Source organism: Balaenoptera borealis, assembly GCF_965194805.1.
Source record: "Balaenoptera borealis genome assembly, chromosome: 13".
Lineage (NCBI taxonomy): Eukaryota > Metazoa > Chordata > Mammalia > Artiodactyla > Balaenopteridae > Balaenoptera > Balaenoptera borealis.
In genome coordinates this window covers 99201638-99225479 of record NC_138870.1, presented here as the reverse complement: position 1 = coordinate 99225479, position 23842 = coordinate 99201638, and the positions used below count along the sequence as shown (strand labels likewise).

At 54.9% G+C, this 23842-nt stretch overlaps 2 protein-coding genes across 9 annotated transcripts in view; both read right to left on the bottom strand.

Annotated features, from left to right (window-relative positions):
* The window catches only part of SEPTIN3 (septin 3), a 29089-nt gene extending 17887 nt beyond the window's left edge, over positions 1-11202 (bottom strand). For 2 of the 6 annotated variants that reach the window (XM_082351433.1, XM_082351434.1), the window contains exon 1: positions 1354-1573. In XM_082351433.1, the coding sequence (XP_082207559.1) occupies positions 1354-1363 (10 nt within the window). In that variant the 5' untranslated portion in view covers positions 1364-1573. Of the gene's footprint in view, positions 1-1353; positions 1574-3031; positions 5271-7209 lie in introns of those variants that run through there. The other 4 variants (XM_082351432.1, XM_082351431.1, XM_082351436.1 and 1 more) reach the window with 4 other exon arrangements.
* A 469-nt stretch (positions 11203-11671) lies between these two features.
* On the bottom strand, positions 11672-23344 carry SMIM45 (small integral membrane protein 45). 3 transcript variants are annotated; one of them, XM_082349748.1, is made up of 2 exons: positions 19845-23344; positions 11672-17278 (listed from the first exon to the last, which is right to left on the bottom strand). In XM_082349748.1, the coding sequence occupies exon 2, from the start codon at positions 17259-17261 to the stop codon at positions 17055-17057; it is 207 nt and encodes a 68-aa protein (XP_082205874.1). In that variant the 5' UTR covers positions 17262-17278; positions 19845-23344; the 3' UTR covers positions 11672-17054. The 3 variants fall into 3 exon arrangements, with proteins under 3 accessions (XP_082205874.1, XP_082205873.1, XP_082205875.1); XM_082349747.1 differs by having other exon boundaries at positions 11672-17275; positions 19845-23341; XM_082349749.1 differs by lacking the exon at positions 19845-23344 and adding an exon at positions 18906-19822 and having other exon boundaries at positions 11672-17275.
* Positions 23345-23842: the final 498 nt, after the last annotated feature.

The following is a 23842-nucleotide window of genomic DNA, read 5'->3' as shown; positions in this document are numbered from 1 at the left end:
TGAACATATGCCAGTTCCCACCCTTCTTCAGGGCAGGAGCCTCGTCTTATTGATTTCTGTGCCCCAATGAACCTAGTATAACAAGACACTTAGCAATGAATGAATGAATGAATGAATGCAAGCCTCACTGCAAGGCAGATGTTACTTCAGAGCCATCACTTTTCTCCTCGCTCAGATGCTGCTCCCTTGGCAGAGCAGCTGACCTCCACCCAGCAAATGGCTCTTGTGTGGGCCACAGTCACGGAGGTAGACTCTGTTATAAGACTTTCTCCTTCCCCTGCAACAGGGATTGGAGGGGGGCTCCCCAAGGGTGGGCAAGAGCTCAGGATGGGGTCACAGCAGGATGTAGCTCAAATATGCCACCCTACCTAAGTGGTTCTTGGGGCTCCTCCTAAGCTCTCAGCTCTCTCAGGGCCCCTGGAGAGGAGGGGATCTGTCTGCAGCACCCCCTGCCAGGAGCCACCTGCCCATCAGTGCTCCAGGAAGAGACATTGTCCACCCGACTCAACTCTAGCTTAGTCCCCACAGAAACAGCACCTCCCCCCATCCCTGTGCCAAGCAAGGACCCTGGTGCTTTCTTTTACAGGCAAATTAATGGCTTTGTCTTTGTCTGGCCCAGGGACGCCACCCCTCTGTTGGGAAGGTGGCAGCAGGGGGAGGGGACCTTTCCAGAATAGCACCTTCCTCCCTGGCTTAGTGGGGATCCAGGGGGTGGGGAGGCTCTTCCATGGGGAGCTGGAGATCTTCCCCAGCCCCCAGCCCCTAGCAGCCTTCAAGACACCGCCCCCACCCGCAGACGCAATTCCAGCCCACCCCAGCTCCAGCCCCCGGCTCTCAGAAAAGGAATCACAACAGATATCTTAGTACTTTCCCATTCACAGAAGTAAAGGGCCCTGGGATACCCCTGCCTCCATCCCAGTCCTCTGGAGGCCAACGAGTTCCCTTGGAGACCACCAGCTGGTGCCTGTCTCAGTGTGCGCCTGTGTGTGGGGGAAGGGGTCTGTGTGTCAGCGCACAGGTCTCTTGTCTCGCTGTAGGTGGTCCTGATACCTGTGCGTGGTGTGCATGTGTGTGCACTTCTTGGTGTGCTCCAGTGTGGAGCTTTCTGTGGGCATCTGGCTGCCTCCTCGCTTCTTCGGGGGTCTCTGTATCTCTCCGCGTTTCCATATGTGCATTTTTCCGGGCTTGTACATCTTGGGGTGTGTGCCACCGTGTATGCGTGTGCCCGTGCGTATGTCACCGCGCATGGGCTCCCTCAGCGCATCAACCCTCCCCCTGGTAGCATCTCCAGCCGGGCTTTGGGGGCCGCAGCCTTCTCCCGGCGCGCGCCGGTGGCCCCGCCGGCCTTCCTACCTTTGGACATGAATCCTCCTTTGTCTCCGTTCCTCCGGGAAGATGCTCAGGGCGCGGGGCTGCAAGGCTGAGCTGGACGCGGGCTCCTCCTGGGCCGAGCAGACCCTGCAGCCGGGCCTCGCCCCTCTGCGTTCTCCGCCCACCCGCCCGGCCCGCGGCCCGGCAGCGCCGTCCCCGCGCCCCGCGCTGCCGCGCCCGCCCGGGACTTCGACTCGGCTAGCTCGGCGCAGCGCTGCCCCGGCCCGCTTGCACCGATGCCGCCGCCGCCGCCGCCGCCGCCGCCGCCGCCGCCACCCGCACCACGTGACCCGCCCGCCCCGCCGAGGGCCCCTCCCCCTCCCCCTCTCCCGGCGTCCTCGCCCGCACCGGCTCCCCTCCCGCCCGCACTCGGGAGCGGGCACCCAAGGCCGGCTGCGGGCCGCCGGGGAGGCGCGCGGGGGCGCTGCGCCTGCAGGCTCGAGGTGCCGGGCGGGGCATGGTTCCCGCATCCCAGTCCCGGTCCCTCCCCCTCGATCCTGCTCCAGGCCTGTTACCCTCTAGGCCCGGGCGGGGCGGGGAGCGCAGGGGACCTGTGGGATCGGCGGGAGGCGATGCGCGCGCGTGAGTCACGCGGTGGTTGGGATGCTGGGCTGGTTCAACGCGGTTCTGACCAGATGCGGGTGCCTGTAGAACCCTGCCTGATTCAGGAGCCCGGGTTCCAGGCCTGGCTCTAGGATGATGAGCCCTGTGACCTTGAGCTAGTCAGGAACTTTCCTGAGCCTCAATTTACCCGTCAGAAAAATCATTCTTGCATTCAATCAACTTGAATGGACAGCATATTGCCAGGCCTTGAGGGGACAGGAATGAGGATCATCATTTCTGTCCTCAAAGAGCTCTGGGTCTGGTGGGTCAAGACAGAAAGCTGGACTGTCCTAATGCAGGGGGTGGGGTGTGCACAGGGTACTGTGGGTGCAGGGAGGTGGGCACCCACCGGGTACTGTGGGTGCAGGGGTGAGGGCCCTTGGTGAGGGCCAAGATGGAAAGGCAAATATAGGTGCGAGGGAAGAAGGGAAAGCAGTCTATGGAGAGACCCAGAGGCGAGAGCTGCGTGATGCTGGGGACAACAGAGCTCCTGGGTGCACCAAAGCAGGGAAAAGTCCAGACAGGGATATAGAGCTAAGAGACTGGAGAAGTCCAAAGCCTTGGAAGCCAGGCTAAGGAACTGGACTTATCAAAGAAGATAACAGTGAGTCACCAACAGCTGTTAAGCAGAAGGTGCTGCCATGAAATATATGAGTCCCTGTGGCAGCTGTGTGGAGGGGCAGGGGGTGGCCTCACAGGGACAGCGGGATGGAGAGGAGGGGACAGACAACCTAGGACTGAGGAGGTTGATCAACAGAGTTGGAATTAGACTGGATGGGCTGAAGGAGAGAGAAAGCTGAGGAAGAGGAGGATACCCAGGTTTCTGGTATGGTGGTGCCTGCAGCTGAGGGAGTGAGATCAGGGAGGGCAGAAGTCAGGAAGAAAGGGGGCTGCCTCTAGACGTGCCCGGGAGTTGTCTGGGTAGAGGGATCCGGCAGGCCGCTGGCTGTCTACACCTGCATTTTGAGAGAGAGGGCTGGGCTGAAGATGGAGGGAGAGCTGAGGTCCCTTAGGGAGGAGGGAAGACCAGAGCCTGGGTGGGCTGCCCCAGGCTGAGTGTGCAGAAGGCAATGAGAAGGGGACTGACAACCCCCAACGCCAATTAAGCCACTGGACTGGATGCTTTCCAAGCATCTGCCAGACCCAGAATCTCTGAGCCTTTGAAATGTTGGGAATGAGACTGCCCAAAGTAGAATTCCAAGATCTGGGTTCCCATTAGCTTACTGCCACCAACCAGCTGTGTGACTTTAGGCATGGCACAGCCTCTCTAAGACCAAATGAACTTCTAGCCCTTGTGTTGACCTGCTTATACTTCTATGTAGGACTTCCAACCTACAAGTCCCCAACTCACCTTTCAGGACTAAAGGGCTGGGGGTAGGGGACCGAGAAAGAATTCCAGGTGAGGCACCTTTTAAGCAACAGCCATCTTCCTGAAAGGCTGACTGGGGATGATTTAGAAGGTCTTGGGTGGGATCACTATTCACATCTAGAGGAGCCTGGCAGTGTCGACTGTTAGACAAATCACCACTTACTGAAGTGCTGGTCTATATTTTCATGTAGGTGGTTTGCTTTTCAAGCTGGACTCACCTATAGATCACCTGATTATTTCAGCTCTTCAGGGAACAGAGAAACAATCATGGAAGATGCTAAAGGACAGACTCAGCATAATTGCTCTCCCACAAATTACCCCTGTAAACCCTCCTTCTGATGGCTTTCCTCAACCTGACCTCTGACTGGCAGGTTGGGACCCAGTTCAGGGTGCATCCCCTGTGTTCTGCCACTCAACCCCATTCCCTCTTCTCCCAGCTCATTCAGCTCTGACTTTAAAGTCCCCCAGATCTATCCAAGCATAATCCAGCTCCAGGCTCATACATCCCAGCAGTCCAGCGCATCCCCAGCCCAGCTCTTTGCATTTACCTTTGGTTTCTCTGGCCAGGTCCAGCATGGTGAGCCCTGTGACCCAGTCTGTGGCAGCATCTGCTGTAGCATGGTCCAGGGCTGCGTCTGTGCTTCTGCTTGGCATTGATGGGTAGGTGACAGTGTCTGATCTAGTCAGCTTAATGACACTGTCCAGTGTGGTCTCACCAGTGACTGGGTCTGGGGTGACTGGCACAACTGAATGCATGGCTGTGCCCAGCCTGCTTGTATCTGAAACAAGAGAATCCGTAGTCATGTCCAGCTTGGCTATATTTGCCCTAGCCAACACCATGGCTGTGTCCAGCTTGACTGGATCTGGTGCTGCCACTTCCCTGGCTGTACCCTCTGTGGTTGTATCTGGCTTGGCTGTGCCTGCTGTAGCTATGGCTTTGCCCAACTTTTCTGGGTCTGGCGTCACCACATCCATGACCGTGCGTGGCTTGGTTGTGCCTGCTTTAGCCAAGTGCATGGCAGAGCCCAGTTTGCTATCCAGATGAGGGCACTCAGTGCTTGTGTCCAGTCTAGATGTGTTTGGTGTAGCCAAGTGGACAGCCAAGCCAGGCCTATTGGTGGCCATTGTGGATAAATGTCTGGATGTGCCTGGCCTCGTTGTATCCAGAGTAGCCAAATCCATGGCCATCGCAGGCCCCGTGGCAGGGATGGCCCTTTGGAGATGCAGCCGGGGTCTCTGAATACCCCTGGACAGGAGCTTGCCTCTTCCTGGAGAAGCTCTGGTAGGCACATGGGCAGTCACTGGGACAGGGTGCCTCTGACCCACCAAGCCTGGCCCTGCAGGACCTGGCGGAGTCTGAGCTAACTGGGATTGGAAAGGCAGGGTCAGGCATGAGCTCACCAGGGGCTTCTCCACTACAGGCATCCTGCTGGGCTTGGCCAGACCTGGGTGACCTGGGCCCTCGGAGTGGACCCTGTCCCCTGGCACTAGGGTCACAGATGGTGAGTCAGGAGAAGGCAGCCTCCCTCCTCTGTGGGTGGCAGCCTCCCTGCCCGGGGTAGACACCTGTTCCCAGTGAGAAGGTAGGGGGCCCAAGGGCCATGCCTGGCTGTGCTGGCGGACTGTTAGGGAGATGGAGCTGAGCTTCCTTGGTGCCAGGCTCTTGCCAGTCTCCTGTGGGGGCACACTCCACGCCCTAGCTCCAAGGCCTGGTCGGCCGGAAGCCTGTGGGATGTGGCTCTGGGGGAAAGCATCCAGATGGACAGCCTTCTTGAGAACAGGGATGAGAGGCGACACCCCTCCAGGGAGCTTTGAGGGGCGGGCAGGGCGCCCCAGTAGGTGGCTGCGGGGGAAGGAGGTTCCAGCGCCTGGGGCTCCGTGAGGCTGCATCTCAAAGTTGTGGTCCATCCAGGTCTTTCGTCTTCCCCTGATTAACAGAGAAAAGGGGCCAAGCAGGGATGAGGTGCTCGAGCCTGCAGGTGCTGGCCTTCCCCCTCCTGACTAGCAGCTAGCGCTCCTCTGAAGGGGCCTTGTTTGGGGGACTGTCAAGTCCTCAGTGGAGTACACATGTCCCTTCCTACAGCCCTCCTACAGCTCCCACCTGCTACATGCCTACACACCTCACACACATGGGCCCTCTCACACACACACACCTACCAAGATACCAGGTGAATGTGGAAGAATGTTCCAGCAATGGGTGGAATCCAATGAGCAGGCTGCCCCGGCATGAGGAAACCTCTCCCTTTGCAGGCGAGTGGCCGTGGCCCCTCTATGGCCAGCTCCATGGAGGTCACATAAACATGTTCAGGAGCCCCAGTGGAGGGCAGTGGTTATTGGAAGCCTATCTGCCTCTTCCAGAAGGGGCCAGAGGACTCTGGGTTCCCACACACAGCAGCCAAAATAGGAGTTCAGGCGTCCAGGTAGGAGACCAAGAGATGACCAGTTTGACTTGGGAACAGGGTCTGCACCTGGGGCTCCTGCCCGGAACCAGGAAAGAGCCCTGGGCTGGCCTGCTGCTGGAGCTGAAATCGGAGCCAGAATTGGAGCTGAAGAGGGCCCTGGATGAGGTGAGCCTTGGGAAGCAGAGAAGTAATGAGCATTCACAGGGTACTTGTCCAGTGAACAAGCCACAGTACCTGCCCTGGGGGGACCGGCCATCCCCAGGGGCACCAGACAGTGAAGCAGGCAGAGCTATGCTGGAGGTGAGCCTTGTGGGGGAAGCATTAGCTCAGCCTTTGGGGTTAAAGGAGGGAGGCTGGGCCTGGGGCTGGGGGAATTCACACAGAAGGCCCAAAGGTGAGGAAATGTGGCATCTTTCTGAAAATCCTCCATGGGGCTCCCAGGCTGTATCGTGGGGGAGGGGTGAGACAAGCCTGCAGGTGTGCTGGGGCCCAGGCCAGGCCACAGTGATGCTCAGGCCCTGGAAGATGACCTGGTCAGATCTGCAGGTGGCCACTCCAGGACTGTGTGACGGCAAGATCAGGGGGAAGAGAAGTGGAGGCAAGGAGGGAGTTCCCTGGTGGCCTAGTGGTTAGAATACCGGGCTTTCACTGCCGTGGCCCAGGTTCAATCCCTGGTCAGGGAACTGAGATCCTGTAAGCCTCCCAGCAAGGACAGCAGTGAGTTGAAACACTCTGAGCTGGGGGTGGGGCTGGAGAAGGCTGAATAGCACAGAGGAAGCAGCAGCAGGACTGCCAGGACATGGGGAGTCAGGGAGGGGGCCTCAAGGACTCTGGCTGGTGGTCTGCATGGATGAGCCATTCCCTGAGGGGGGCTCCACAGCTCCCAGGCGGCCAGCTGGTGCACACTCTGGGCTCCATATACCCACCCTCTGGAACAAAGTTGTTTCTATTGCTTTCAGCACAGCAGGTGGGGACATGATACTGCTGAGGGGGGCTGGCAGCAGGTGCTTATGGGGAGAGTGTGATTTTATGGCTAGGGCCCTAAAGTTTGGAGCAGGGACGGGGAAGGCAGGATGCTGGAGGGGTCTTCATCATCTTTCACGGTGGCGCCCCAGCCCCTTATCCCCATCCAGTCACATATTTGTACCCAAGGCTGTCCCTGCCTTATCACCTCCCCACTTGGCTTATCCCTGCAGCCCTGCTTTGGGGCCCTTAGTCACAACCACACATACCTGGGTGCATGCATGTTTACCCTGCACTTAACCACAAACATCTACCCTCAGTGTGTACACACACACACACACACACACACACACACACACATACACACACAGAGCTGGCCAGAGGACAGAATTTCTGAGATCTATTTGTTCTAACATCCCCAGATCCCTTCCCCTCACTGAGCATCCACCCCCCATCCATCACTTGGTACTATCCTCCCCCCACCCACAAATACTCACCTACCTTGATCAGAGAACAAGAAAGATCTAGTGTTCTTCAGTCTGGGAAGCTAACTCTAGGGCAGGGCCCTCACCTCCTCCGCGCCCAGATTCGGGCTGTGATGACCAGCTCAGGGATCTCATCCCTCTGGTCCCCTCAGTCTCCAGGCGGTAGTCCCCAGGCCTAGGGCCCAGCCTTCTCCTGACCTGTACCACCAGCTACATCCACAGCTGGGCTGGGCTGTGGGGCAGGGAGGGGCTGGCTTCTCAGCAGTGGGCGTCAGTGAATGGCTGCTCTGAGCCTCTGGAATCCCAAAGGGCCACGGGAGGCTCCTAACGGCCAGGCTGGGCTGCCCTGGACTCGAGGACACGTGGGGTGTGGTGCCCTGCTGCCTGCCTCCCCAAATCTGCTCTGCCTCCCACAGACTCTGACCCTGGAGAGATGTCTGTGGTAAGAATAGGGAGACTCCAAATATGGCCACGCTCCAGTGGTCCCAGGGCCGACCTCACTTCTGCTTTCCCTCTGCCTTGCCCCACACCCTGTTTAGTTCTGTGACCCTCAGACCACCTTGGCCACCCATCTGAGGTCTTTCCTGGAGCAAGCTGGAGTTCCTGGAGACTAAAGCAGGGGCTTTCTGCTTCAACATCTATCCCCTGAGCCCGTGCTCCCTCCAGCTGGACCCTGTACTAAGGCCCTGAGCCTGTGAAGATGACCCTCCCCTGGGCCTGAGGAGACCCAGGAGGCCTCCCAGCCTGGCTCTGGCATTGCGGGCTGTCAGCAGACCCTGGCCCTTGGGCTGGCCTGGGTCCCCTCTTCTGCCTCTATCATAGGAATAGTAATAATAATGAAGGTGATAATAATAGCTACCGTTTACTGAACACTTACTATGTGCCAGGCACTATGTCAGGGCTGGGAAGGAGCCCACTTCTGCTCAGGAAGATGGGAACGTAAATAGATCCTTACAGTAACTATAATACAGCAGTGACGGTGGGCATCCTCCGAGCACTCACCCTGAGCCAGGAACTAGGCTAAGCATTCTCCTGGCATCTCCTTTCATCTTCGCCTCGTCACAGCGACCAAGCAACTGAATTCTTAATTTTATTTAAATTTAATCTGTGGCTATGATATTGGACAGCACAGTTCTGAAGGGCCTGGATTTTATTCATCTCTGGGTCCCAGGGCCTGGTAAGAATTACCCTCATAAGTTTCTGTAGAATGAATGAATAAAAGGAAAAAATGATTGAATGAATGGTGACTATGTGGACCTAGGAACTTCCCCTCTTCTTATTCATTCTCTCCCCTTCAAGCTTTAGGTTCTCCAACTTGGCTGTGCTCTGGTTACCAGGACAACCTGCTGGAAGTCCTAGTGGGTGGGGGAGGGGATCTGTCTGGAGTTCTTCCCCTTCCCTCCTTGCTTTGAGGCCTGAGGACCAGCCTGATTCTAGGAAGAAAAGAGGTGGCTGGGGGAGGGGATAGCACAGCTCTCCCTGGACAGATTGAGCTGAGGGAGCCTATACTGCCCACCCCCACTGGATTGCATTATCTCTGAGATGCAGAAACCCTGAGCTGAAGTCAGGGGTCCTCACTCGCTGGCTTCTCTCCTCTCTTTGGCCAGTGACTCATTGTGCAACTTCTATCAGATCTCTTGCCCCTCTGGGCCTCAGTTGCCTTTTTAAATAGGGACCAGATGCCTTCATGTGGCCTCTTGAAGGTCTAGAATTCCTCCATCTTGCTCCCTGCCAGGCTGTTAGGGCCTTGAGAGCAGGGAATGGGCCTTGTTCATCTCAGTATTCCTGCTGCCCACCTGCCCGTCTCTCTCCTCCGGTGTTGGGGGCCTGCACGAAACTGCCTGCCTGTTAATTACGGGTTTGGGTTCAGCTGCCCTCTAGTGGCCCAAAGTAGCAATGACCTCCTTGTGTCGGTACACAAGTTACTTTCCCACCAAAGGAAAGATTGACAGGCTTGAAAGTGGCCTCAAAGGACAGACCTCCACCCAAGCAAAAAATCATTGTGGTGGCCCCCCAGACAAGTGGCACAAGCTCTAGAGTCTCAAACCTGCGTTTGTTACAACTGTGCGATTTTGAATAAGTCACTTTATCTCTGTGAGCTCCAGTTTCTTCATCTGTGAAGTGGGAATTATATCAGTCAAGATGGGTTAAATTATGTTGCAGTAACAAACAATTCCAAAATCGCAGTGACTTATAATAACAACTATTTATTTCTGATTCATGCCTCATGTCCACTGTGGTCTGGGTCCACTGAGGCTCTGTTCCATGTCTCCTTCACTCTGGAACCCCGGCTGATGGAGCAGCCGCCTTCTGGAGCCGTGTTGGTCATTGTGGCAGAGGAAGGAGAGGGTGGTGAATCATATGGTAGCTATTAAATGCTTTGGCCTGGACTTTTCTCATCACAACTCATTGGCAAGAACTAGTTGCAGGAAGGTTAACCCTACCATGTGCAAGAGCTGAAGAGCCAGACATATTTGGCAAGCAGCACTGCCGGCCCACTCCCACGGCTGTAAGGATGCAGTGAGAAGTGCCAGTGCACTATCCCTCAAGCGATGAATTCAATCAACCTTAGCCATTGAAACTACTGCCTGGTAATTCTGATTTCCCCTTTTATTTACCCTCGTGATTTTCTGTGACTTCCACATCAATTCCAACTGTTTACAGCTGCAGATACAGAGAGGGAAATGGACTTGCCAAGTTTCACACAATGAACCCATAGCTGGACCCCCACATCTCCAGGCTCCAAATTCTGAGCTCCCTGCCCCCCCACCTGATGGGGTGGAGGAGAAGGGGCTTTGCCCTCCCAGGGTTCTCTGTAAGGGTGTTGACTGACAGTGTGACGGTCTTTTGAGGGGGCCAGGAGCCGCTGCCCTCCTCCCAGAGCTGGTCTCTCAAGCCTTCCCAAGCCCTGCCCACTCAGCCAGAGTGGAGAGCCGAGGGGGTAGAACAATGAGAAGCCTGTGCCACCCTCCAGGTCCAGAGTCCGAACATTGCAGCCATTCCTATGCAGGGACCCTACACATTCCCGCCTCCTGTTTCCCTGTCCTGGGCCCAGCCTGGACATACCCACCGTATCCTGACAGCAACCAGATGGTGGGAAAGGAAAGCTGCCCGGACTCTTCAAAACCTCCCAAAGCATTTTAAAAACCTGCACAAAACCTGACACCCAGAAAGCCTCCTAGCCTCTCTAAAATCTTTGTCTCTAAGCAGATGGGTGGCCCCTGGCAAGACAAAGAGACGGGCCCCACTCATCCGACAAGCGTGCTTTCAGGGAGGCCCTGCCCAGTGCCATGGAGGCTGCAGGCTGAGATAAGAAGATGCCGTCACTCCTCTCCACAGACATGTGAAAAAAATCACAGCACAAGACTAGGGCTGTAATGCGGAAAGCTGCCGGTGGGGTCAGGGAAGCCTTCCTGGAGGACGTGGCAATTAGCAGGTCATCAGGTTCTCTCCCTGGACCTACGCCTTACTTGAATCACAACTTTCTGGTTGTTCATGCTCCTCTCCCACCACTTACTCGCCAGTATTCTGTGCTGCAACCACACGACACCACTCACAATTCTCAGAAAGGTCTGGGTCCTCCCTAGCCTCCACGGCTTTGCACTTGCTGGCTCCTCTTCCCTTTACAGGGAAAACTCTTATTCAGCCTTCAAAACCCAGATCAGTAGTCATATCCTCCTTGATAAGCCCCTTCCCTGGGATTCAGTTCTATTTTCAGTTTCTCACACATACTTCTCTCGCTACGACAGTTGTAATTTGTTTACATCTCCATCTGCCCCCCCAGTTTGTGAGTTCCTTTGATTCAGGGACTATACTGTCATTGTCTTTGCATTCTTGGTGCCAGACCTAGTGCCTGGGGTAGAGCGGGTATGTGACATGCCTCTGCAGGGTTCCGGAGAATAGCTGTATTATGCATGGGATGTATGTAGTGCTTTCCTGCCAACTACCTCCTTTGACATTTACCCTAACCCAGCGAGGCAGGCAGGGCAGGAGTGATATAAAAACAACCAGCTCTCTACAAGAATCTGACATGAGCTGAGCGCAATGACAGGCACTGACAGAGGACACTTATCTGGGCTTTAATCATCTGTGATTCTCAGTGCCTGGCACACAGAAATGCTTGGTGAACTCAGTTGTGTGTCAGAGCAAGAAACTCGCCCCCAAAAATGCAACGTATTGTTATTTTTTAATATTTATTTATGTATTTATTTATTTGGCTGCGCCGGGTCTTAGCTGGCATGCAGGATCTTCGTGGCCGTGTGCGGGATCTTCCTTATGGCGTGAGGGATCCTTTTTTTTTTTAGTTGTGGCATGTGGGATCTTTAGTTGCGGCATGTGAACTCTTAGTTGCAGCATGTGGGATCTTTTAGTTGTTGCCTGTGGGATCTAGTTCCCTCACCAGTGATCGAACCCAGGCCCCCTGCACTGGGAGCGTGGAGTCTTAGCCACTGGACCACCAGGGAAGTCCCAAAAAATGCAATTTTTAAAAATATTTATTTATTTATTTATGGCTGCGTTGGGTCTTCGTTGCTGTGCGCGTGCTTTCTCTAGTTGCGGAGAGCCGGGGCTACTCTTTGTTGTGGTGCGCGGGCTTCTCATTGCAGTGGCTCCTCTTGTGGAGCACAGGCTCTAGGTGCACGGGCTTCAGTAGTTGTGGCGTGCGGGCTCAGTAGTTGTGGCACACGGGCTTAGTTGCTCTGTGGCATGTGGGATCTTCCCGGACCAGGGCTCGAATCCGTGTCCCCTGCATTGGCAGGCGGATTCTAAACCACTGTGCCACCAAGGAAATCCCCCAAATATGCCATTTAAATGGACAGTTTTATAGGATTTACTATTGCCAGGCCCTGACCTCAAGTTGCTCCCAGTACAGTCCTCTGGCATACCCTGGCAGATGGAAAAATCTGGTTCCATGGGCACTGGCCTGTTTCTGTAGGCTCTGCCATCTGGGTCAACCCTGCCCCTTGTAAAAAATGCTGAGGGCACAGTCTACTGTGTTGCTCTTAACACTGAGACATTTTTTTTTAGTATTTGGAACCAAAAAACTTGTCTTTCATTAACAGTCAATTTCTCCTTCTATCACCTAACAGGAATAAAATGACCTCTTTGTGTTTGTGTTTCCCCTTTCCCTCTGGCTGCCAGGAAGCTCAGAGACAAGTAATAGTATTACAGTAGGAGTCAGAGTCAGAATATTTCCTTTCCACCCCCATGTATGTGGCTCCTTCAGCTAAAACCTTCTTGGGTCCTTTATGGGAGGAGCATGTATAAGTAAACATTTATGTAATAAGCCCTGTGGAGAGCACAGGGAAAGGATCCAGGTTTAAGAGCAGAAGGCGTGGGTGAATCCCTTACCGTCTCTGAGCCTCATGCTCCTCCTTGGCAGCCTGGGGTAGGAGACCCTGCTGCAGCTTTTGGACAGAGCCAGCTTTCCTGCGATGAAGACTGGCCACTGCCCAGGCCTCAGGTAGGGTCACGGTCAACATCCTCCCTGCTGAGGCTGTGAAGCTTGTAACCTTGAACACCTTCACGCTTTAGACCTAGTATGGCCAGAATTTTTATTTTTAAAGAGGAGTCAGAAAAAAGATTTTTACGTGAAATCTCCTGACTTATAAATGTTGCCAATTAATTTGCATTTTTTCAGGAATTCCCTGGTGGTCCAGTGGTTTGGGCTCAGTGCTTTCACTCCCAGGACCCGGGTTTGATCCCTGGTCAGGGAGCTAAGATCCTGCCAGCTGCATGGTGCGGAAAAAAAAAAAAAAAGCATTTTTTCAAAGCACTGTGTTGGACAAACCAAACTTGGCTGCTGGCCAGATCTAGTCTGAGGCCTTCCCTGGCTCATCCAGTTAAGCTGAATACATCTCCAATAGGGACTGTCTGGTGTGTTCAACCTAGGGGTGGGGGAGCAGTTTTCATCATTTCTTCTGAACCCTGCCTTCCTTCCATAATATCCCAAGAGACCTGACAGTAGGACTCAAGAGTCAGGTTCTGAGATGACCTGTGCTCAGGTCATGTTGACTGGTCCAGATGGGCCCTGACCCAAGCTGGACCACACACAGGACCCTGCCCCAGCCTTGGGTGATGAGTTTAAAATGGGCGCCTGACCTAGGATGAGCCATGAATCCCACCCCTGAGATATTTGTGCTTGCAGGCAGAGAGAGGCACAGGGTAACTCTTTCTCCACTGGCTGGAGCTGTAAGACATAAAATGCCAGCAGTTGGCTGCTACATTTTCCATGATGGGGGAATCGGGGTTGGCTAGTGAAGTGGGTATACAGAAGCAGGAATAAAAAATGGTTTGAGGGGCCTTCCCTGGCGGTCCAGTGGTTAAGATTCCACGCTTCCACTGCAGCGGGCACGTGTTCGATCCCTGGTCAGGGAACTAGGATCTCACGGGACACTTGGTGTGGCCAAAAAAAAAAAAGAAAAAAGGTATGAGAAAGAATTCTAAGGGGGTCTGAGTGGCTGGTTCTAGTTGTCCTGAGTCCCTGCTACTTTCCTGTCCTACAGGACCGGAACACGCCAGAGTCTTTGTGATAACTTCCCCTTCTTACCCAAGCTAGCGGAGGCGGGGCTTCTGTCCTTCACAGTCATCAGTCCTAACTCATGCACATGGTCCTGATTGGGCCCTTTCCAGTTTCCTGATGAACAAGAGCAGCACCGGGCTCCTCATCCTGGCCTCCCAGCTCCCTCCCCCATGCCTGACACCTCTACTCACTTGGATTAGCACTGAAGGAACTCGTGAAATCCAGAGCCTCAAAATGAAAGAAGTTCATCCCCTCAGGGAAGGGAGCTCAGAATACATTGGGGCTGGCACTGCCAGAGAAACTGAGGCAGTGTGGGACTGGCTACCCAGTGGGTGGTGCTGGTTACCCCCATTCTTGTGTGGGGTGATCTGTAAGGCACTGGAAGGGCCCTACCCTCCAATGGGTCCTTACAGAACCCACTCACCTGCTCACCTACCTCCGCCACGCCCTGCCTACCCTGGAAGTCCATACTCAGAGCACCGATTCACACGCTCACCAAATTCTGAGGGTTCCTATCCACCCTCCCCACCCCAGACTCCCAGTCCCAAACCCAGGTGCTAGTAACCCCCGGGTCACCCCGGGTGGGTCACTTCTCTCCATGCTTGTTTCCTCTTCCATAAAGCAGTGTCCTCAGTCTCTCTTGGTATTTGCCCAGCATCCCTTCCCGTCCTTTAGGTAACAGCTGCAACCTACCCCCACCCCCTCAGACCATGTGATCAGTAGGGCCAACTCCACCCCTGGCTCCCGGGGTGGGTGCCAGAGCTGCCTGGCAATCAAGGCACCCCCATCCCCTAAGCTCGTAAGCCTTGGGGGCTGACAGGAGCCCACCCCCTGAGGTTTTGCAGGAACAAGATGCGTGCTCTCTCCTGAAATCAAGGCAGAAGGGCTGCGTGAGCCTGGGACTGCCAGGGCACCTTTGTACCACGTGGAGAAAATCCACCTGAAGGAAGCCCACAGGGCTTAAGAAGATGGAGAGAGAGAAGGATGGAGAGCTGGAGTGACCCAGTGACATCCTTGAGCCCCAGGGTCCAGTTGAGCCTGAGTCCAGAACCAAACCCTATTATTGCAGCTGTTTTCAGTTTGGTCTCTTGTGCCTGCAAGAGTCCTGGGCGGTAGTGTGGTGGGGAAGCTGCCTGGTGGGGGCGGGGGGAATCTCTGTGAGCTGCTAAATGCTCTGCTGGGTCAGAGGTCAGGGCTGTGAGACTCAGAAACAACAGGGCTGGGCCTAGGGTGAGGCAAGAGAGGTGCCGAGAATTGAATGAGGTGGCCCTCTTGCCTCGCTCTAACCTGGCTCTGCAACACAACCCCCTGCAATTCCTGGGTTTGCCCCAGGGAGGAAGGGCAGCCTCACCCCTTGAGATGAGAGAAGGCAGCTTTTGCTCTCACTGACTCCTAAGATGGGGCGTGTGCAAGAGCGAGCCCGGGTCTGGGGTCAGGAGGTCTGGTTCAAATCTCAGCCTGTTGCCCTGTTGCCTTGGCAAGTCCCTGTGAAAATGGAATGGCAGCTGCCTCCATGTGTTCTCCCCCTTTCAAGGAGGGGGACTTTTTTTTTTTTTTTTTTTAATATCTTTATTGGAGTAGAGTTGCTTTACAATGTTGTGTTAGTTTCTGCTGTACAACAAAGTGAATCAGCTATATGTAAGGAGTGGGACTTTTTAAATGGACACACAGCCACCCAGCTCTTCCCAGCCTCCCTTGCAGCTAGGAGTAGCCACGTGACTATGTATTGACCGGTGAGGTGTAAAGGGAAGTAAGAGGTCCAGCCAGCAGGAGTGTCCCTCAAAGGGGCACGTGGCCCCTGCCACCCTCCCTCCACCCTGCTCCTCGGGATGCCGAAGAGCCCCCTCGGGTGGCACCAACCAGGACAACAGCCCTGCAGCAAGAGAGGAGCAACTCAGGTCCCCGAACACTGCATGGAACTGTCCACCAGATCAGCTCTGGACAACCTCCCTACGAACTGTACCGCGAGAAAGAAAAACGTTCTATTTGGTTTAAGGCCCTGCTGTTTTGCATCTCTGTGCCTGAATTTATATCCTAACTGGCTCTCTACCCCGGGGATTCCAGTTTGTTAAGGGGGGAGAGCACAAGTGCTACTGGTTTCTAGTGGGTAGAACCCAGAGATGCTCATCCCCCTACCACACACAGGACAGCCCCCTTACAAAGAATGATCTGGTCCCAAAAGTCAATAGCGCCACTGCTGAGAAACTGCTCTTTCCTCTTGGAGATTCAGTGTTCCCATCCCCCAAATGGGGGGATATTGAACTATCATGTTTTTTATGAGGACCCAGTGAGATGATAGACATGATCCTACTTTTAGGAAAGGAGACAGTCCTGCAAAGATAGTCATGGAGTCTTTATTATTGAGATAAATTAAGACGGACGACCCCAAAGGAGGGGAGTGAGCAGGTTGCCAATCTATGTCCAAAAAGGAGGCAGTGGTGCCCCACAGAGAAGGAGGGCTCCAGGGTGGGCTTGGGGCCCCTGGTGCAGTGCAGGACCAGAAGGGCAGGGGCTCCCGCCAGCGGCCTCAGCCTTGGGAAAAGGAAGGCATAGGGAAGTCCAGCCGAGGGAGGGGCGTGGGAACTGCTGGTGGTCCCCACACTGCCCACAGAGCTCACCCCATCCCCACCACCTCCCATCCTGCCTGGGGACCCCCCCCCCTCCCTCTCACACAAACATGCTTCTCCTCCCCTCCGCACGTCTGCCCACTCCCCTCAAATGTTCTCTCTATCACACACACACACACCTCCTTCCTCTATGGCCTTGCCCCTTGCACACCCCACCACACACACTCATCCATGCCAAGCCCGGGTCCAGAGTGGTAGGGCTGGGCTGGACTAAGTTGACATCCCTCCAAAGGGGGCCCTTTCCTGGGTCAGCTTTGAAGCCTGGCCCATGAAGCTGTAGGGTCGATACCACTGGCTGGAGTGGGGAGCTGAGCATCACCGAGGATCTGGTAGGGAAGTGGGAGACCTGGAGGCTCAGGACAGGCAGCGCAGCCATGCCTGACGCCGGGTGGAGGGGCAGGAGCGCTGGGCAGCACAAAGGCACTGGGGGGCCGTGGGGCGTCCCCGGAGCTGGGGAGGGCAGGTGTGGGGTGAGCTGGCTTGACCCGGAGAGCAAGCCCTGGGCCATCAGCAGCGACACCTCAAGGCACCCAGGTGCCCCATCTCCCCACAGCCAGGGTCCTCCCAGAGCCCCTCCTCCTGGGAGGAGCCAGGCTGCGAGGGAGAGCCTGGAGGACCAGGGGTTCTCCTCCCTCTGCCCCGGGGTCTCCAGGCCGGGCGGGACGGGAGAGGGCACCCGGTGCCCACTCCCCACCGCCAACAGAGCCGGTCAACTCAGACCTCGGGGCCCCCGAAGGCCAGGTTGTCGCGAACCATCAGTGTCTTGCGGAGGTCACGGTCCACCAGGGGGCGCTGCATGCGCCACTTGTGCGCCTCCTGCAAACCGGGCTCGAAGTAGTAGATGCAGGCGCCGAAGCCCACCAGGATGAGCACAGAGATGAACAGGTAAACAGGCACGAACCAGTCCAGGAAGTGCGGCATCGCGGCGGCCTTGGCTGCTGAGACACGGTCGGTGAGAACCAGCAGAGAGGCTGCTTATCCCACCCACCCTCCCAGAGGGGGACCCGCAGGCTTCACAGAGCCAGGAGGTCAGAGCTTCACCTTACGGATGGGAAGACGGAGACCCTGGAGAGTGGAGGGCAGTGACTCAGCAGCCCCGGCCCCCTGACCAAGCACACAGCTGCCCCCACCACAGGGGCCCACTCAGCTCCTACTCACCCTTCTACAAGGAAGCTTATAGCTGAGGGCTGGCCCTGGCTCAGTCCCTCAACAGTATGTGTGCCCTCAGGCAAGTTGCTTAACCTCTCTGGGCCTCAGCATTGTCCCCTGCAGAAGGGGACGCTAACAGAGCCTTGTGGGGATTCAGTGAGGTGACTGACCCCTCAGGGCACTCAGTAAAGGACAGCTTGGGCCATGCCTCCTCTGAGCCGCCCCTCCCGGCTCTGACTGTGCATTTGCAGAGGCTGCCACGTGCTAGGCCCCTCACAGATGAGTGGGTCCCCAGCCACCCGTGCATCCTGGCTAGGTGTGGCTTGGTGAAAGCATGGTGAACAACCGCCCATCCCTAGGGGATCTGGTTGCTATCAACAAGCTCTGCACAGGCTCCCGAATTCAGGCCCATGCCCCATTTTATAATTATAAGAGTATGGACACAGGTGCCAGCCCCAAAAGACTTGGACATTGGTTTCCACATCCGTAAAATGGGAGTGAAAACAGTATCTAGGTCATAGGGCTGTTGTGACTGTTAAAAGAGTTAATTTGCGTAAAATGCTCAGAACCAGTGCCTGGCGCTTACCAAGTGCTACATAGTAGTTTGTTCTTATTCTCTGGGCCTCAGTTTCCTTATCTGGAAAATGGGCATAGAAGTAGGACCCACTTCTTAGGGTCTCTGTGAATGTTTAACAAGACAATGCCTAAGGAGCATTTAGCAACATGCTGCTTGGTGCAGAATCGGCACTCAGTGAATATCAGCTATTGTTATTTCCAGTGCACCAGAGGTGGGGAAAGCAGGAAAGTGGAAGCTAGCAGGTTTAAGGTGCTTCACAAGTTTTACATACACCCAGCTTCTTTAGAATGGCTCAAAGGTGCCCACATCTGCTCTCTGCCAACCTTGCCAGCCTCATCTCCCACACTACGTGCCATCACAGGGAACCACTTGTCAATCACCTATGTGCATCTGCATGTTATACAGTCTACATCTTTGCACATGCTTTCATTTTCCTTAGAATGTCCTTTGCATTCATCTTCATGTGGCAAACTCCTGTACATACTTCAAAAGCCACACCACAGGTTATCTCCTCCGGAAATGGAATAAATCAGGGCCCATTTAACCCACCCTCAACCCCTTCCTGAGGTGTGAGAAAGGGGTAAGGTGAGGAGCCCCACTTCTGCCTGTCAGGCAGGGAGACCACAGTCAGAATGCAGTCACAGACCTTACAAAAGGCCTATGGGGTAGGTGTTACTGTCCACATTTTACAGATGAAGAAACTGAGGCCCAGAGAGGTTCACTAACTTGCCCTGAGTTACCCAATTGAGAAGTGACAGAGCTGGACTCCAACCCCCCAGCGATGTCCTGAGGTTTGATGGGGAAAATACCTGAACAGAATGAAATGAGCAAAGGCCCACCTTGTCTTCTAGGGAGGGAAGAAAGGGGATGGATGGAATGACCTCCAGTGCAGGCTGAAGAGAAGCTCCAGCTTTTCAGACCTCTGTCTCCAAGCTCCAGCTCCTCTTGTCCCTCTACTGCCAGGTGGGTCTACGAGGTGGGCTGTGACCCCGGGGGAGGGAGAGATGCTGCCTCCCAGTCCTGCGTCCACCCAGAGCCCCTCCCCTGCCCTCCAGGGTCCCCACTGGCTGTTCTGAAACACAGTGTCTCAAGGTGCCCTATTCTCCTCATGGAGAAATAAAATGAAGAGTGTGCTAATGGCCCAAAGTCAGGGTTACAGCAGTGTCCTCCTAACCATCTGCCCTTCTGTAGAGCCAAAGAGAGGGTTCAGAATTGCTTGGTGTGGCCTGCGTTTAGGGGGAGGTGGAGAAGGGGACCTACAAGCAGAAAGGCTGCTCCAAACTAGCCTGACTGAGGCCAAGTGATTCGTGCCCCCTCCCCTGGCCCCACCCAGGACCCCAGCCTCCTTTGAGCTTACACATGAGAATGGGGGACTTGCGCAGAGCAGAAGCCATTTCAGCTGCAATGCTGTGGGCCTGTGGAGCAGTGTTCAGGGTCTCCCAACCTCTCCAGCCCTGTGAACAAAATCCCAGGCATTCTGGGGCAACTGAGGACCCCAGACCTTCTCCTGGCTTCTCAGAGGACTGGCTTAGCTGAAGCAAAACATTCACTGGCCTTCTGTGTGACCTTGGGCCCCTCCTCACCCTCTCTGAACTTCCAGGGTTCCCTGCACAGTGACGGGGTGGGGGCGGGGGCTATCAGATGATCTATAAGGAATTTTCTAGCCCCCATTCCAGCTAAAGTCCCATCCAGGACAGTGTGAGGGTTGCAGAGCCCCTCTCCCTGCCTCCCAAGCACCACTCAATCCCCCACCCCGACCCCCGTGCCCGCAGACCCACCTCAAGCCCTGCAGATGCCTGTTCCGGGGGCTCCGGGCTGAGCGCACAGCCTCGGCCTAAGCAGCTCAGTGTCGGCCCATGGACTCAGTCGCAGCTGCTGTCCCCAGAGATGCTGCCATCTGCAGCCGCCCCGGGTGCTGGAAGCAGAGAAAGGGCGAGGCCAACGCCCCCTAAGGGAGACAGAGTTTCTCAGGCCCAGGGGCTCTGACTGGGCCAGGAGGGGGCAGTCCTGGGCTAGCTCCGGCAGCCTGTACCTCTCCCTGCCCATTGGAGACCCTTCTCTCTGCCCCCCACCCTCAGGATAGCGGGAGGTGGGACCTGCCTTAGCCAATCAGCAGTCTGGCAGAGCAAGGGCTTTATCCTCTGTTGCCCTGGCAACCAGCCTTCTCTTCAGGATCCCTTGCACTGTGCACATGGTACAGAGATGACAGGCAGAGCAGGGTTGGATAAATTCGGGACAGATGGGAGCCACCCAGCAGGCTGCTGGACCCCACGGCTACTAGACCTAGAGAGGAAGTGGCCCCTACCAAGATAACTAGGAGGATTTGGAGACTTGTCATTTGAGGGTAGGGAGAGATTGGGGTCCCTGGCACGTGGGTAGGACACAGAAGCAGTGACCAGTAGAGCCAATGAGGGTCATGTGTTATAGAGGGAAGAACCAAGACTGAGATTCTGGACACATTGGTCCACTGTAGCGTAATTTACCATATGCCAGACACTGCTTTCAGTACTTTACATATTTATGTTAACTCATTTATTGGTCATCCAAGGTCACATGGCAAGAGTCTCAGTGCCAGGGTCGGAGCCCTAGCCTGGGCTGCAGGCCCGCTCGCAGGGGCTGCCCTCCTGGTTCTGCCTCACCAGCCCCAGAGGCCCCCTGGCTGGGATACGGCCTGAGAGAGTCGTGGCTCCCAGCCACGGAGCCCTCCCCCCCAGGCCAGGACTGGGCCCTGCATCACTTCATCTGGTCCTCCAGCTGGTTAGTTGTTGAAGCCCACTTTGGGGTTGAGGCAGCTTCGGCTCAGAGACGTGAAGCTGCTTACCCTCTTCTTCTTCAAGGTCACTCAGCTTCTCAGTGACAAAGCCAAGGCATGTGCAGGGGTGGGCTGGAGGTGAGGGTCCACCTCCCAAGCCTGGGTCCTCCCTCCTATGCTATAGACAGAGTGTTTGCAAAGTTTCAGAGGCCCAGTGAGCATTCCATAAACAGCAGTGGTTATCGTCTCAGGAGGAGAGAGCAGCCCCAGAGGCCCACGGGGTGGGGAAGAGTCTTCGAGGAACCATCTCCCTGGGGAGTCCATTCCCAGAAACTGAGGACGGGCAGGTGGCAAAGGCTATGGGTAAAATGGCTTTGGGTCTCTGGGTCCCCCACCCCACAGACACCCTGCCAGCTGTGGGACCATCTGGGAGTCCTGCGAGTGTCCTCTCCAGCATATGTGGGCCAAGGGGAGTGAGTTTGAGTTTTCAGAGAGATTTTTATTAAGATCTAAGGTACATACAGTAAAATACAAACCTTAAGTGATGAACGTTTACCTGTGTATACACCTTTGCAGCTGCCACCCAGACCATGTCTAGGAGATTTTCATCATCCCAGACAGTTCCCTCCTGCCTCTTGCCAGTCAATACCGCCTTCCCAAAGGCACCCACTGATCTGATTTCTGTCACCATAGATTAGTTTTTCCTGTATTTGTATTTCACATAGATGGAATCTTATGGTGTGTGCTCCTTTGTGTCTGACTCCTGTTGCTCAGCACAGTGCTTTTCTCTGCACTGACGATGTTGCGTTACCAACGTACCACCGCTTATCTGTTCACCACTGAAGGACATTTGGGGCATTTCCAGCATTGAACTATGATGAGCAAAGCTGGCAAAGTGCCGTTGAACAGTTTGGAGTGGGAGGGCAGAGAGGAGGTGGGGGAGGATGAAAGGGGCACAGAGAAACTTTTGGAGGTAATGGATACGTTCATTATAAATTGACTGTGGTGGTGGCTTCCTGGGTGTATATTTATATCAAAACTTACCAAATTGTACACCTTAAATATGTGTAGCTTATTATGTGTCAATTACACCTTAATAAATCTGTTTTTAAAAGTGATAAACAGGGGACTTCCCTGGTGGGGCAGTGGTTAAGAATCTGCCTGTCAGTGCAGGGGACACGGGTTCGATCCCTGGTCCTGGGAGATCCCACATGCCGCGGAGAAACTGAGCCCGTGCTCCACAACTACTGAGCCTACGCTCTAGAGCCCGCGAGCCACAACTACTGGGCCCGCGTGTCACAACTACTGAAGCCCGCGCGCCTAGAGCCCGTGCTCCGCAACAAGAGAAGCCACCGCAATGAGAAGACCGCGCAGCGCAATGAAGAATAGCCACCGCTCGCTGCAACTAGAGAAAGCCCGCACGCAGCAACAAAGACCCAACGCAGCCAAAAATAAATAAATAAATTTATTTTAAAAATTGATCAGCGGCCCTTAGATATTGTTTTAGCCACGTGATTCTTTATTCACCCAAAAGTTTATGGGAAGCTCAATATGTAATAGGGATGAAGCCAGAGCTGCTTCTGTTAAATGGTGGGGTGGGGTTTCTGGGCCCTACGTACTCAGCTTCTCCCCTGCCCCTCACGGTGCCCCTGAGGCATCTCCCCAGGGTTTCACAGAAGTCAGTTTGAAAAACACTGGCCCAGAGGGTCTCTGATGGCCCTGCAAGTTCTGGGTGTTGATGATACAAGAACCTCCAGGTCTGGGTCTGGGCTTCCTGCCAATATCTACACTTCATCACAGTATGGGTCTTACGCACAACTATTTTCTATTGCACTACCTATGGGACAAGCACCAACTCACCTGACCCCTCAGCCAACAGTCACCTCCCCAGCAAAGTGTAGCGGGGGCCCCCCAGGGAGCCTTAATGCACCTTCATCTGGGCTCCAGCTGCTTCCCATGCTGGCTCTCACCCACTGTGCTGCCTTTGGTTGTTGTTATCTGCCCGTCCACCACCGAAACCTCTGTGCCTGGGTCACAGTGTCCAGCACCAGGCCTGGCCCAAGGCAGGCACTCAGCACAGTTGGATTGAATGGGTCTCAGCTCAGCCCCTCCTGGAACGTGCTGAGCAGGGTCCAATGTCTTTCCTTGACTCTCTAAGGGCCTCAGTCACCTGGCCCTCGATCACCTCTCTAGCTTCACCTCCTCCACTCCTCACGCCACCTGCTTCAGCCACTGGCCTCCTTGCTGCTCCTCAGAAGTGTCAGGAATGCTCCCCACTTGGGGTCTTATCACTTGCTGCTCCTTCTGCCTGAATCCTCTTCTTCACTATATTTATTTATTTATTTAGCATTTTTATTTTTTTCCACTTTATTATTTTTTAACATCTTTATTGGAGTATATTTGCTTTACAATGTTGTGTTAGTTTCTGCTGTATAATAAAGTGAATCAGCTATATGTATACATATATCCCCATAACCCCACCCTCTTGCGTCTCCCTCCCACCCTCCCTTCTTCACTATATTTAATTGGCTCCTCTCTCACCGCATGCAGACATCTGCCCAAACATCACCTTCTTTTTTTTTTTTTAAAGGAATTCCTTTATTTTTATTATTTATTTATTTATTTATTTATTGGCTGTGTTGGGTCTTCATTTCTGTGCTAGGGCTTTCTCTAGTTGCGGCAAGCGGGGGCCACTCTTCATCGTGGTGCGCGGGCCTCTCACTATCGCGGCCTCTCTTGTTGCGGAGCACAGGCTCCAGACGCGCAGGCTCAGTAGTGGTGGCTCACGGGCCTAGTTGCTCCGCAGCACGTGGGATCTTCCCAGACCAGGGCTCAAACCCGTGTCCCCTGCATTGGCAGGCAGATTCTCAACCACTGTGCCACCAGGGAAGCCCCAAACATCACCTTCTTAGTGAGGCCTCCCCTGACCTAAAGTAGTTCCTCCTACCCATCACGTTCTATCCCCTAGCCCACCTTACTTTATTTTCCTAGTACTTACTACTACCTGACTGTCAGGGAGTCCCC